We start from the raw sequence: 14,701 nt of genomic DNA, 5'->3' as shown, positions 1-14,701 counted from the left end.
GAGTCGGCTACGGCAACACAGAGGGGACACGGTGCTCTGACGACTGGTGAGAATTCGAAGCCCCAAATCCCATTTCTTATTGTTACCCCTACCCTTCCTTTACGAGTGTAGTGATCAATCAAGACAGGCTTTTGTGTGTGTGTGTGTGTGTGTGTGCGTGTGTGCGTGTGTGCGTGTGTGCGTGTGTATGTGCGTGCGTTAGTGATGCGTAGGCTGCAGTTATAACCGCGCTGACCGCGGATATCCCGCCCCGCGGGCAGGCCAGATCATAAAAATAAACATTCTCATTAATAGCGGATGGGTTGCGGGCGGTTGAAACGATGTATCATTAATGAGGAAAAATAATATGAATTACGTTCTCTAGTCTATGAACGTATTTTAAGCTACATTTTTCATCAGGCACATTCTTAGTCGCCTATTGTAGATCCCCCAAAGGACCCACGGCCGTAAACCAAACAATACTAGCCATGTGCTCTCTACTTTTCGTCCATATATGGTCAATGATGTCACCCTCAAAGTCTCCGCTGAAGACTTGTTTGAAGAGAAGACGCGTTCGTATTTTCCCATACAATGAGGCAATCAAGTAAACTAAACTTAAAGCTATAGCATTAGCCGAGTAAGCTACATAAGGGCAAGTGGTGGACTGGACATACAGCATGGAAGTTTATTTGGAGTCTTGGACTGCAGCGATCGCACCAACGGCAGCTGAAACCGTAAGTTTGCTCCTTTTATAGCGTTTAAAGCGTTTATAGCGTGCGGATTTATGGCGGGCGGACGGTTCATGCATACACGTGGATTAGGATGGCATAAAAGCTCATCCGCGCATCGTGCGTGTGAAATAGAAATGTGCTAGAAATAGCACATTGCGGATACTGTATGCCTCTGCCAACAAGTGAGCAGTCCACATCCATGTCTGTCCAGACTCATACAAGCAGCCTTATAGCACTTTAGGCAATATTTGTGTCTATCTCAACAACACGGCTAATCGTTTTCAACGTGGAAAATGGTCCTACCCCTACCGCAAAACCACCCACATCCCCCCAACCACTCCCCTTACATTTGTATTTTTTTAATGTGTGTTCCAGATAAGCAGGATGATGATGATGGTGTTGATGAAGGTCGTGAAGCGCTGTGTGTTCGCTGGCTTCGTTCTAAACGTCTCTCCGCCGTCCTGCTCTCCACCATGGCCGAGCTGCAGGGGGCGCTGGCACACACTGGTAACACACACACACACACACACACACACACACACACACACACACACACACACACGCTCAGCTCAGTCAGCTCTATCTACAGGTCTGTATCTAGGTAATTGTCTCTCCTTCCAGGCTCCTCCTCCCCACCTCCATCGGTGATGTCAGCAGCTCGCTCTGGTTTGTCCCGCCTCTTAGAAAACCTTCTCGACCAATCAGATAAAGAGCCCTACGACGACGAGGAGGACAAGTGCACGCTGGCTAGCAGGCTGGGACAGGGTCTGACCCGACTGAGAGCACCACAGCCTGACAGGAAGGTGAGTGAGTAGGCCTACGCTGTACACACCCATCATCCACAACATCAAGACCACCTACCCATTGTTATGTAGGTCCCTGTTATGCCCGGCCTAGGGGATACCCAGCATAACATAAAAGAAAGTGACTCCCCCTTTCCCCTCTCCCAAGGATGACCATGCCACGACAGGTTTTTGCAGTCCACAGAGTAAGATTTATTGGAATATAGCAGCAGAGAGCATCCGGATGAGCACACTCAACATAACAAACTAAATCTATATTAAACTCTTAAGCTTACCTGTAAACAAAACCCCCCCAAATAAACAACATTGTGCTTACCTGCTTAACTAATAACAAAACACAGGAGAAAAGGTAACTAAAGATAAATCAGAGATTCTCACCCCTACATGCTGCTATAGGACTGCACACAATTATAATCAAAAGTTTAGTAATTGATACAATTATCAAATGGGTTTAGCTAGGCTAACAAACAAAGAATGAGCCAGTTCCTGACGTGACACAGCCTGGTTGGGAGTAGGGCTGCACGATATGAGGAAAAGCTGCGATGTGCGATAACACTGTTCAATATGACCTGCGATAAATAAATAAAAGCTATAAACAAAAATATTAATGGGTAGGGGTGCTCCGATCCGGCTAAGCCACAATCCGATCCGATTCCGATTCCTGGGTTCTAGAATCGGGTTCCTTCCTGGGTTCATTCTCGATTCCAACGATTCTCGATTCCAGAATCTAGAATCGATTCTCAATTATGTAGTTTTATATTGCAATAGCACACAAAGGTAAATCTAAGAGAAAAAATTACAAATGTATTAATGCTGAACTTCAAATTCAACTTCTGAAGTATTACAGTGAGGGCCTAAATTCATTTTGCAATATGAGTGTGTTAATTAAGCATATGTATCAGTAAGTGGCACGGGATTCTTAAAGCCTGTGTTGAGGGTCATACGAACAAAAATGCACTCTTGAAGCTAAAAAAAATCCCAAACCAACAAGTTAATTATTTACGTTTTTACTTCAATGTAGAACAGTCATTTCTTACACATGAGATTACTTTTAGCCTTTTAGTCATAACGATTATTGAAAGATATTCCATATTCCAGACTGAAATGTTATAACAGAAGTGGAGTATTGGCCAGAATGACATGAACATTTGGACACTTATTCAGCCGGTATCTTGCATGTTGCGTTCAGGTGCACTGTAAAAAAAATTTTTTTTTTTTTTTTTTTTTTTTGCGATAACACGTGACTTTTGCGATGTGTTCATCGTGCATTTTCATATCGCGATGACGATGAAAATACGATAAATCGTGCAGCCCTAGTTGGGAGGAGGAAAAAGAAGAGTGAAGAGGCCTCGGGCCAGGCTCCTTTTAAGGCCAGTCCCATCAGCCTCCCAACCAATCACCAGCCGCACCTGTAGCAAAAAGAACATGGGAATGGAGTGACAGCTCCACCGGGGGCAGGGAGGAAAAAACACATGTCAGAACTCAACAAAGGAATAGTCTCTTCCCCAGTGTGGACTGCCACAGAAATGACCCACACTGGGTCATAACAGTCCCCCTCGTGCCTCCAAAACAGCTCTGATCCTTCAAGACGTCTGAAGGTGTCCTGTGGTATTATCTGGCACCAAGACGTCAGCAGCTGATCCTGCAAATCCTATTCACCTCATTCTTTGCACATATAAGGACGCTTCTGCATGATGTCATTTTGTAATCGTCCTTCCGTTTTAGACACGGAAGTAGATTTCGCCTACCTTTATCATTTTTAGACTTGCCAAAAAGCTGTTTTCAAGCACACAAAAAAAACTGTTATAAAGTTTTAATATTTTGTCGGATGAGAACGTAACGTTCATGTGACGACTTTATCAGAATAACGCCTATTTGGACATTTTTAACGAGCAGCGAGGAGCGCTGGCTGTGTGACCGGCGGTCGTGAGAACACTGTCGACGTACTTTTGTAACTAACGTTAAATGCCGACCGGGTAACAGCCATCGGCTCCTCGCAGCAGTAACGTTATGAACATGTAACGGAAGTTGGCCGCAGTGTAGCTTCTGAATGTTGCCAAACTTCGTTCATATAGTGACGTTTTGTTTTGAAGTTGGCCGCCAAACTAGCGCTGAAGCGGAAGAACAAATACAATGGCGTTGACGCGGAAGAGAGAGAAAAAGTGGGCGTGGTGAATAAGTTGCGAGTTGGGGCCGCCATGGATCGAGCTTGTTCCAGCACATCTCATAAATGCTCGATGGGATTGAGAGCTGTTGTCATCAGTGTTGGGGGTAACTCATTACAAAATATTACATGTAATATATTACTTTTAGCAGTAACTCAGTAATATAACTTATTACTTATAGGAGTTCAGTAATATTATATCAGTTACTTTGTGAAGTAACTCAAGTTACAAATTGAGTTACACTTTTTTAAATCAAAGCACATATTTAAATAATTTCCTAACCAAACTATGTGTTTTTATGCAAATAACCACTATAGATGACAATAACAAAGGAAAAGAATAACATTTCGAATTTTGGATTGTTTACACTGACTTCAAGGCGGTTGACATTATCTTTCGGGATGGTTCCGGGGGGCAGCAATGTCATTCTGCTGCTGCTGTTGTTTTGGTCAAAGTAATGCAAAAGTAGTGTAATAAGTAATGAGTTACTCTACACAGACAGTAATATTGTAAAGTTACTTATTACTTTAAAATGAAAGTAACTAGTAATATGTAGTACATTACATTTTGAAAGTAACTTGCCCAACACTGGTTGTCATGTTCCTCAAACCATTCCTGAAGCATTTTTGCAGTGTGGCAGGGCGCATTCTCCTGCTGCCATCAGGGAATACCATCATTGGCCTGAAGGGATGTACTGCTTTGGTAGGTACACATCACTGCATACCGGGAGAGAACACCCCACAAGACCTGCCCTTTTCCTGATGTTCTGACCCAGTCATCTAGCCATCACTATTTGGCCCCTACGCTTGCCCATTTGTCCTGCTTCCAACACATCAACTTCAAGAGCTGACAAGTTCAATTGCTGCCAAGTACTACTAGTACTACTAGTACTACTAGTAGTACTAGTAGTAGTAGTAGTAGTAGTATTGGCCGTAGTAGTAGCAGTTGTTGAGCTTTGACCTCTCTCCTCTCATCAGGTCCTGGTCTCCACCCTGCAGCAGCACTTCCTGGCCTTCACCCAACGGCTGCATTCGGCCGAGGTGGAGAGGCGGGGCTTAAGGCTGGAGCTGGCCAGTCTGAAACGGGCGGCCAAGAGCGAGCGAGGCCGGCGTCACCAGGACCCCTGCAGCCTGGTGAGGAAACCCCTTTCACTGTATTTGTATTTGTATATAATTTTTTGTGCGTGTGTAGATTTTCATGCATGTTTGTGTGTGTGCGTGTGTGCGTGTGTGTGTGTGCGTGTGTGTGTGCGTGTGTGTGTGTGTGTGTGTGTGTGCGCGCATGTGTGTGTGTGCGTGCGCGCGTGCGTGTGTGCATGTGTGTGTGCGTGTGCGTGCGTGCGTGTGTGTGTGTGTGCGTGCGCGCGTGTGTGTGCGTGCGTGCGTGTGTGTGTGTGCGTGTGTGTGCGTGCGTGCGTGCATGTGTGTGTGTGTGCATGTGTGTGTAGGTCCCGGCGGAGCAGTTTGACAGTGTGTGTGTGGAGCTGCGTCAGGCTCTGAGCAGAGAGCAGCAGGCTCACACTCTGATGGAGCAGCAGTCCATCCAGCTACACACACTGCAGCTACAGGAGACACACACACAACACACACTGAGCCAGAGTGCACAGGTACACACACATACACACACACACACACTAGGGCTGTCAAACAATATTCTATATTTGAATATATATTAGAATGTAAAGATTAAAAGAATATTTGAATATGAAAATGTATATTCAAATGTATTATTATTATTATTATTATTTATTTATTTTACATTCAACCAGGTAAAAAAAAAACGGCCAAGAAGGCAACATAAAAACATACATCGTGTGCCTGGTTATAGAGATGCTCCGATCAGCTTTTTTTAGGCCGATCACCGATCACTGGAAGCAGTATATGCCGATCCCGATATCGCTGATCACGGCGTCGATTGAAGCCTTCTTTTTATCATGTAGCATTATTTTATATTTATTTATTTATTTATTTATTTATTTATTTATTTATTTATTTATTTATTTATTTATTTATAGATCCTTTCCAAAAAATTAGAATATCATGGAAATAACATGGATAACTGTGGACTTCAGTGGATTGTCAAGCAAAGACGATTCAAAGATTTGGCAGAGATTCAGAGGGAGTGGACTGAGGCTGGAGTCAGTCATAACTGAGAAGGAACTGCTGATTTTCTTCACACTATAATAATTTATTGAAATACTGTATTGGGGGTTTTCTGGAGCTGTAGGCCAAAATTATGAAAAATGAAACCAATAAAGGCTAGAAATATTTCACTTTGTGTGTAATGAATCTATAATCTATGAAAGTTTCACTTTTTGAAAGGAATTATGGGAAAAAACGAACTTTCCATGATATTATAATTTTTGGGAAAGGATCTGTATATATATTTATATTTTGTATTTTGTATTATTATATTTATTACACTCTCTCTTAAAGACCATTTCAATATTAATCTGAATTGATCTGAATTGATCTGAATTAAACAAGCATTCAGACAGTCAGAGGAAAGTACACAACCTATGTAACAGGGATGCTTTTAGGACCCTGGGGAGTCGTAGAAGCCGGACAGCTCTGCCAGGCCACAGCAACATCTTGGCCACAGGCACAGCTGTGTTTACTCAGTAATTAAGTGCTCTCTCTCTCTCTCTCTCTCTCTCTCTCTCTCTCTCTCTCTCTCTCTCTCTCTCTCTCTCTCTCTCTCTCTCTCTCATTGAGCACAATCCCCGTGCAGCAGGGTGCACTGAGTAAAGTTTACAACTCGGACTCAATTCTTATTTCGGGAATTTCAGAATGAGACGGTCATGTTGCATGTGCAGCAGTGCATGCATACTGCAAGATCCATGGCATGAAGAGAGAGAGACAGAGACTGGAGGAAGCGGGTGCGTTTGGAATGAATAGTCGCAGAGAGCGTGTGTGTATGTATCTGATACCTTGAGTGAGTGATTGAGGGAGGGAGGGAGAGACAGAGAGGATCTATGTTGCTGATACATTGAGGGATTGAGGGAGGGACAAAGGAGTGAAGTCATTTTAGGTGCGCACTGTAGCGCACAGTTAATCGTCTGGAATGCATCTGATCGGCCTGCTTTGATCAGCTATTTTGAGAACGCCGATCAAATCCGATATAGGCCAAATCGGCCGATTGCGATCAAGTGCCGATCGATCGGAGCACCTCTACCTGGTTATTTAAAAACATTACAAGGCTGCTACTACTACTAGTAGTCTACTACTGTAACGCATATATGTTTTGCTTAGAGGGAAGGGAATATTCGAATATGATTTTGGGGCAATTCTGACAGCCCTAACACACACACACACACACACACACACACACACACACATACACAAACTGAGCCAGAGTGCACAGGTGCACACACATACACACAAACACACACGACCAGAGCGCACAGGTACATACTGTACAGTCCCAAGTTCCAGTAGAGGAGTTACTAAGTCAAGTCCATGTCGTTAGTGTCAAGTCTCAAGTCTAAACAGCAAGTCAAGTCCATGTCATTAATGTCAAGGACTTTCTGTGTGGAGTTTGCATGTTCTCCCTGTGCCCCCTAGGGGTTTCCTTCATATAGGAACCCCACACCAAAACATGCAATATCCTGGTCGCTGAAGTGGTGCGTCCTCTGGTCGTTAGGGGCGCCTGTTCGGAGGGAGGGGAACTCGTTGGAATAGCGTGATCCTCCCACGTGCTATGTCCTACCGGTGAAGCTTCCCCTGTCAGGTGAAAAGAAGCGGCTGGCTACTGCCCATGTCTCTGAGGAAGCATGGAGCCAGTTTCGGCTCTCCCCAGATCGGCAGAGGGTGGAGCAGCAACCAGGATAAATAAATAAAAAATTAGCACTAATGGGGGATAAAGATTTGATAAAAAATCGGGGGGAAATTTTAATAAAAAGTTTGTTTGTCAAGTCTCAAGTCTAAACAGCAAGTCAAGTCCATGTCATTAGTGTCAAGTCTCAAGTCTAAAACTGTGACTCAAGTCCGATCTTTTTAAAAAGTCTTCAATCCAGTCTCTCTCTTTCTCTCTCTCTCTCTCTCTCTCACACTGTCTGTCCATCTGTCCCTCTCTCTCAGTCTCTGTTGGAGGCTCAACAGGAAGTGAGTCGTAAGGAGCGCTCACTGAGGATTCTGGGTAAGCACCTGTCGGGAGTGCAGAGGGAGCGCAGGCAGCTGGAGGAGAGACTGCAGCAAGCGGAGGAGGAGCTGAGGTCACACACACACACTGTACACACATTCAGAGTTTATACACACATCACAATAATTCAACAAATTCAAATCAATGATTTAATTAAATTATGTCCTTTCTACCTCTCCTCCTTCCCTCTATCTTTCTTGTCCTTTCTCTCCTTGCTTCCTTCCTTCATCCGTTTGTTCGTTCCTTCCTTCCTACTCCCTAGAAGTAAAGATTCTCTGGTCAGCTACATGAAGGCAGCAGAGAGCAGCTACAGAGACGTGAGTAAACACACACACATACACACCAGCTTAAGGTGCGTTCACACCGACCTATTAAAGTTTTTCGCTGGCGTCGAGTTTACATACAAAGTCAATGCAAACGAGCGATTGAGCGTATATTCGCCTGGGAGAAAAATCGCTGGGCGTCCGAGCGACAGAGACAGAGCGATAGGGAGAAAATTCGCTCGTCGCTCGAGATGAAATATCCCAACTCGAGCGAAAATACGCTGGCATCAGTCGCTCGCTGTTCAACGCTGATTGGCTGCCGTATGAGAGCGAGTCAAGAATCACACTGGCTTGGAACAAACCGCTGGTTTATTGTGTGGCAACAAACCGCATTGAGAGGCTGACAGCTGACATGAAGTGAAGTCTGTCCTACCGGTATGGAGCTCGCATTAGGAGCACGCTGATAGGCTTTAGCTTGTAAACAATGACGGTGGCTCGTAGTGGACAAATATCATGACATTGCGTAACGTTATATCCCCCACATGTCCGTCAAATCGTGTGCCTGTTGATGAGCGATTTAAACAGAGCGACAGAGCGATTCCAAAGAGTTGAATCAAGCGACAGAGCGAAAAATAAATATCTTGGTGTGAACGCACCTTAACAGGTTGGAATCATATAAAGCAGCGGTTTTCAAAGTGTAAGGTGTGCCTCCCCTGGGTGGTGCGAACCAACTTCAGGGGAGGTGCGACGTGATGCGGAAAAATCGGAGAAAAGAAAATGCACAGCCAACTTAAGTCGGCCATTCTTGCGTGCGCAGCTTCCTGCCGCGCGCCCACAGTCTGGCTGCCTCTGTTGAGGTGAGCTCAGGCTAAGCCAGGAAGAAGGAAATCGCAAATTATTTTTAAATGCGTGTTTCACAAATCCGATTGCAGCAGTTCTTTGTATGTACATCAAACACACATACAGTCTGCTCATGTTTTTGTATCTCGTGTGGAGCTATTTCGGACAAATTTTACAAGATTGATGGAGCTGGGGAACTGTGTGTCCGCACTGGCCAGTCTGGCTGCAGAGGTTGAACATGCAGAGAACGCAACTATACACTCGATACACTGCACGGGGCGGGTATCCTGCTGGTTATAATAAAGAGGTGTTAAAAAGATTAAAAGTCCTTCAGAGTGGATAAAGATGTTTAAAATAAGATATTTGAAAAAAGGAGGATAAAGAAGTTTTAAAATCTTACATAATAGGATAGGAGTGGAGTATACAAGAATAACAGTAATAATGTCAATAATTATTTGGGGGGGATCAGTTGTCTATATGTTCTCAGAGGGGAGTCTCAGTCCCCCGCATGAAAACCCATGATATAAAGTGACCTGCTGTCTGTCTCAGGTGAGGGACAGCCTCGTCCAATCATGCCGCTCGCTGTCAGCTCAGCCCCGCCCCCTGCAGTTACCCAGGGTCCACCTGGATCAGAGCGCCGCAGAGAGGATCATGGGAGGTCCGGAGGTGGTGGCGTGTCAGGTGGAGAGACGCTTTCTTTCTTTCTTTCTTTTTTTTTCTATTTGTTTCGTTCTCTCTTGCTCTTTCCTGTTTTTATTATACAAAATGTTTTCGGGTTGTGAGTCCGTCCGTCCCATTCTCGCTAACGCGATATCTCAGGAACGCCTTGAGGGAATTTCTTCAGATTTGGCTCAAGCATCCACTCGGACTCAATTATGAACTGATTACAGTTTGGTGGTCAACGGTCATGGTCAGTGTGACCTCACAAAATACATTTTTGGCCACAACTCCAGAATTCATATGCGGATTATGACCAAATTTCACACAAATGTCTCATAGGATAAAATGATAAAGTCATGACAATTTATAACCAACTTCACTGTGACATCACAATGTTTTGCTCACCGCTGTAGCTGAGAAAATGATCTTGGGTCAAAAGCGGTGGAAGTGCTGCCACTTACTTTTGTTTCTCACTGGAAAGTTTTCACTGTATCATACATGTCGAAATAGTGATAACTTCCATTCCGCCAAAAAATTAACTTAATTACAAAGTCAGTCTTCACTACATAATAATTTGACGCGTCTGGACAGACATGGATGTAGACTGCAACTTGACCTCATCCTTCCTTTGAAGTGACTTCTCATTTTCATCTGTGTTCTTCTATCTATATCAGGGGTGCCCACACTTTTTCAGCTTAGGAGCTACTTTTAAAATGACCAAGTCAAAGTGATCTACCAAACATATTTATTTATATATATATACACTGAGTATACAGTGGAAAACAGTGGAAAAACAGTGGAAAAACAGTTAAAAAAAAAAAAAAAAAAAAATCCCCTCAATGCCATGCGATCTACCACACTACCTTTGCGATCGACCGGTCGATCGCGATCGACGTATTGGGCACCCCTGATCTATATATATATATATATGTGTGTGTGTGTGTATATATATATATAGACAGACAGACACACACACACACGTCCTTCCCTTCCTTCATCTGTCCACTATTTACTCTATCCATCCCTCTCTTCCATGTTTCATCTTTTCTTTATCTCTCTCTATTTATCTGCAGAGTTTACTCTCTACCTTCTCAGAGCTCTACCAGGCTTGCAGCTCCAGGATTGGCTGGCTGGAGCAGGAAGTCTCCGCCCAGCGCAGTCATGTGACGGCGCTCCGCGGCGAGCTGCAGGACGCCTGTCTCCGTGACAACCTGGCCTACAGCTCCGTCCCTGTAAGATGACATCATCACTGTGCGCTGAATGACAGACAGACAATTCTTCTCCCTCTCTTCACTCATAAATGAATAACATGTGAATGTAACTATGAGCTTAAGCCCCCATCCAGTCAGTTTTGTCGTACCTGTTTCACGTTGGTGTTCTCTGAAAACGTACATGCGCTGTAACAACACACGTCACCATTTGTGCCAAAGAGCTGACATTGATAAGAACCGAAGCCTAATAGTTTGTTCCACTCATGCAGGCGCTGTTGTAAAAGAAGCAGAGCAGCGTCTCATCTTGTCTTCAGTATACACAGCAATACTGTTTCCGGTCATATCTCTGTGAAAAACGTTATTTTAGAAGCCAAAATATCGCTTATTGTCAACAAACCGGCCAACAGATATCAAAGCTGATGGACTTTATGGAAAGAGCGTGACTTGAACTGGTTAAAAGTTGCTATCGTGCCGTTTTGAGCCTGGTGAACACTTAGTTAGCAAATGTAGTGGCTAACGGCTAACAGCTAGCTAACGGGAGAGGGTATTTTCTGTAAATGTTGTATTTACTGTCTATCATACGTCACTCCTCAGACATTGACATTAATGTCTGACATCATCACCCATTTTTACCAACAGCTTATTGTTAGGACTTTGAGCCAAACATAAGGTTATTTGTCAACAAAATACAGTGGTGAACACTGTAGCTAATTAGTAGACCAGGGCAAAACCCAGTAACACATGACATATCTTAAAAATGACAAAATACGCTAGAGGGAGGCTTTAAAGAACAGTTCCCATGTGGTTTGAGTTTTCTGTTCATTTTTCACATTCCATCTCTGTGATGCTAATCCTGATGGTTTCTACCTGCTGCTCCAGGATCAGACATTTTTAAATGCATTCCAAACAGCAGAGAAAACTGTCAATATAATCCATCACTGAATAAGAAGCAGCAATCTGCATCAGAATCATAGACTGCATAAAAATATGGACGTAGCCACCATGAAGGGTTTGTGGACTGCCATTTTGATTGTCGTCATCTTGGGCGAGAAGTGTAACAGCGCCGCCTGCTGTTGGTCCATGTTGTCCTGTGTGATCACTGGACAGTAGGGGTGGGAATCACCAGATGCCCACGATACGATACTGAAACGATACTTGAGTCACGATACGATAGTATTGCGATACTGCGATATTTTCGATATTGCGATATATCGATATTGCGATATATTGAATATTGCGATATTTTTATATATTGCGATTTCTTACTTTTTCAACTGCAAATGATCTCCCCAAAGGAAAACTTTGTCAACATCTGGTTTATATAAGAACAATTTTTCAGTCTGTACATCTGACTTCAACCATTTTATTGCAGCAACATTGTCAAGTAGACAGACCAACAACTTTCATAAATAAAGTCATGTCATAGTTGCATGCACCTGACAAACTGAACTGTTTGTTACAGTCTACTTACAGTCCACCTTAACTGGATGTGTGTGTGGACTACTGTACTTATGTAGTTTTTGAACAATGCAACTTCACTTCACTTACACAAAACATCTTGTGCAGCCCATTCAGTAACTGGGGAATTTGTAAATGACTGTTATGACAAAACTGTTACTGTTAAAACAAAATGAAAATATGCTATCGATACAATATCGTCAGGCAAAATATCGCGATACTGTGGTGTATCGATTTTTTCCCCCACCCCTACTCGACAGGCGACCTGTCAATCACGCTCCAAAGCATAGTCTGCTTTATTGTCTATTTGACTACATGGGACTATCATTGACTAAATTAACATCAGGCTGTATTGAAGAAGACGAGAAGGAGAAGGGGAAATAAAGCATAAAGAAAAAAAGGAGAAATAAGCCGCTGTGTGTCGGAAAATAAGTTATTTACAAGACATAAATAAAAGCATTTCACATCCCCTGTTTTCCTCATTTTCAGGTTGCAGTTCAAAACAAACGATCGTTTCAGCAAATAATATCAAACCAAAGTTGTCAGGGTGACTTAAAAATCATATACTGAGGTCATAAATGAAGTGAGAGGTAGGTTCATGTTCCCATTCACTTCCATATCATTGGACTTCTTTTTGCAGCCGTAGACTGTAAATGTATAAACGGACGAGTTATATAAAAATTCACCCCCCGTACAGTTTGTCCAGGACAGGGAAATAAGCTATAGAGACCAAAACCGTTTTTTGAACCAATCTGTTAACACATTGACTGCCAGCCCTTTTTTCAATGCTGTAGGTAGGTTCTGCCAGGTTTTTTTTTGAGGATTCTGGCTCATTTTACAAGAGCCGAGGATTCTTTTCTGTTAAGACTTCGTGAACACCAATCATCTAAAAAGAACTAATAGAATGTGTGCTTTCTCTGTCTAAAAGAGTTAGTTTGTAGAGTTAGTAGTTATGTAAGCATTAGCAGTTGAATACAGCATGGTTTCAGCGTCAGAAAAATTATTCAGAGATAAACGGCTTTTTGTGAAATTCGATAGAACAGTCACTTTAACCATTCATTTTTGGCATCAGTAAGAGTCAGACACCTAAACAATAGTTTTGAACAGTAATTTCCTCCATAACAGCAGGAAACCCCCCTCTGCTTCCAACTCCTCCCTCCGTGTGTGTTCTCCTCCCTGGCTCTCCAGCGGGCGTGTCACAACGAAGTTGCTGCTGCCTGGCTGCTGCCTGTTTGCGCGGCCGCTGTTTGAGGAAGTCTGGGTGGACTCGCTCGTTTCGTGGAGTTTTGGTTGAGAGCTTTGATGCGATTCTGGTCATATTTATGCTGCGTGTTTCAAAGTGTGCATCCAATCTATTCTTGGAACCCCCCACCGTTGCCACCGCTGTGCATCAGCGCGAAAGTGAAAGCGTTTTCGCCATCAATTTTACAGTATGAGAACGGCTTCCTCGCGCTTTTCCGTCCAGTTTTGGGTCGCCTCTTTCTACTGTGGAGAGACATGTCGACACTCAGTGGGTCGGTAAAATAGATTATACACATTCAATACCTCCAATTCTGGTGTAGGAGACGTAAAAGGGGTTGATCGATGTCCCACCGTCAAAAAAAAAAAATGTTTATGTAAGCCGAGATATCTCGTCCTTGGCACTCAACGGTTGGATTATGTAAGCCGAGATATCTCGTCCTTGGCACTCAATGTGTTAACATGTTTATTTCTGCTGTAAAGTCGGGCATTTTAACATGGGCCGGGGTTGGAAAGAAGTGGGTGTGTTCAGGTGCTGCTGGGAAAGTCCTACATGCAGACTTCCCTGTCGGCGGCTGACGTCATGTGCTGCTCTGTCAGAAAATCAAACCTGGAAAACAAACAATGACCAAACACTCCCCCATTAGATTAAATTAATGTGACGTTAGTCTGATGACAAACCTTCAATAATATCTCTCTCTCTCTCTCACTCTCAGGTGGATGAATTTCCCTCGACCTCCCCATCGGCCGATCCAGACGCCCCTCAGCCCATCCCGCTTTCTGATTCGCCGAAGAATTCCCTGCCAGTCACGCTCGGCCCCGCCCCCTCCAGTACCCCCCGCCCCTGCCCCCTTCCCTCCCCCTCCTCCTCCCTTCCCCTCTCCAAACCGCCCCAGGCTAAAGCCAGGGAGAGGAAAGCCCCGAAGAAGAGCAGAGGAGTCAGGAGATAGACGGACCCACAGGTGTGTGTGTGTGGTTTAGAGAGAAGCTAAAGATGCAGGGTCCCCACCAGTCCTGGAATGTCCCTGGAATATCAAGAGATCTGCTTTTGAGCTGTCGTATTACCAGGGAATATCACTGAATTCTCCTGAAGAAAAAAACAAAACAAAATGTGAACAAACCATGATGGAAGAAGAACCTTTCAATATGGAAAGTCTTTGAAAAAATTTACACTTCCCCCCTTATTTTCACATTTTTATTTAGGTCGTGGAA

The 14,701-nt window shown here is 43.8% G+C and overlaps 1 protein-coding gene across 1 annotated transcript in view; it reads left to right on the top strand.

The window, feature by feature from the left end:
• ccdc171 (coiled-coil domain containing 171) overlaps positions 1 to 14,439 on the top strand; it is a gene marked incomplete at both ends in the record, with an annotated part of 39,933 nt that extends 25,494 nt beyond the window's left edge. Inside the window, 8 exons of the mRNA XM_083640013.1 lie at positions 1,332 to 1,513; positions 4,656 to 4,811; positions 5,126 to 5,284; positions 7,758 to 7,891; positions 8,899 to 8,938; positions 9,471 to 9,602; positions 10,655 to 10,813; positions 14,206 to 14,439. Coding sequence (XP_083496139.1) covers positions 1,332 to 1,513; positions 4,656 to 4,811; positions 5,126 to 5,284; positions 7,758 to 7,891; positions 8,899 to 8,938; positions 9,471 to 9,602; positions 10,655 to 10,813; positions 14,206 to 14,439 — 1,196 coding nt within the window. The remainder of the gene's footprint in view (positions 1 to 1,331; positions 1,514 to 4,655; positions 4,812 to 5,125; positions 5,285 to 7,757; positions 7,892 to 8,898; positions 8,939 to 9,470; positions 9,603 to 10,654; positions 10,814 to 14,205) is intronic.
• Positions 14,440 to 14,701: the final 262 nt, after the last annotated feature.

Source organism: Poromitra crassiceps (genome assembly GCF_964638095.1).
Source record: "Poromitra crassiceps genome assembly, chromosome: 7".
Taxonomy (NCBI): domain Eukaryota; kingdom Metazoa; phylum Chordata; class Actinopteri; order Beryciformes; family Melamphaidae; genus Poromitra; species Poromitra crassiceps.
The sequence above is the reverse complement of the archived record's forward strand: the minus strand, read 5'-3'. Positions and strand labels throughout refer to the sequence as shown.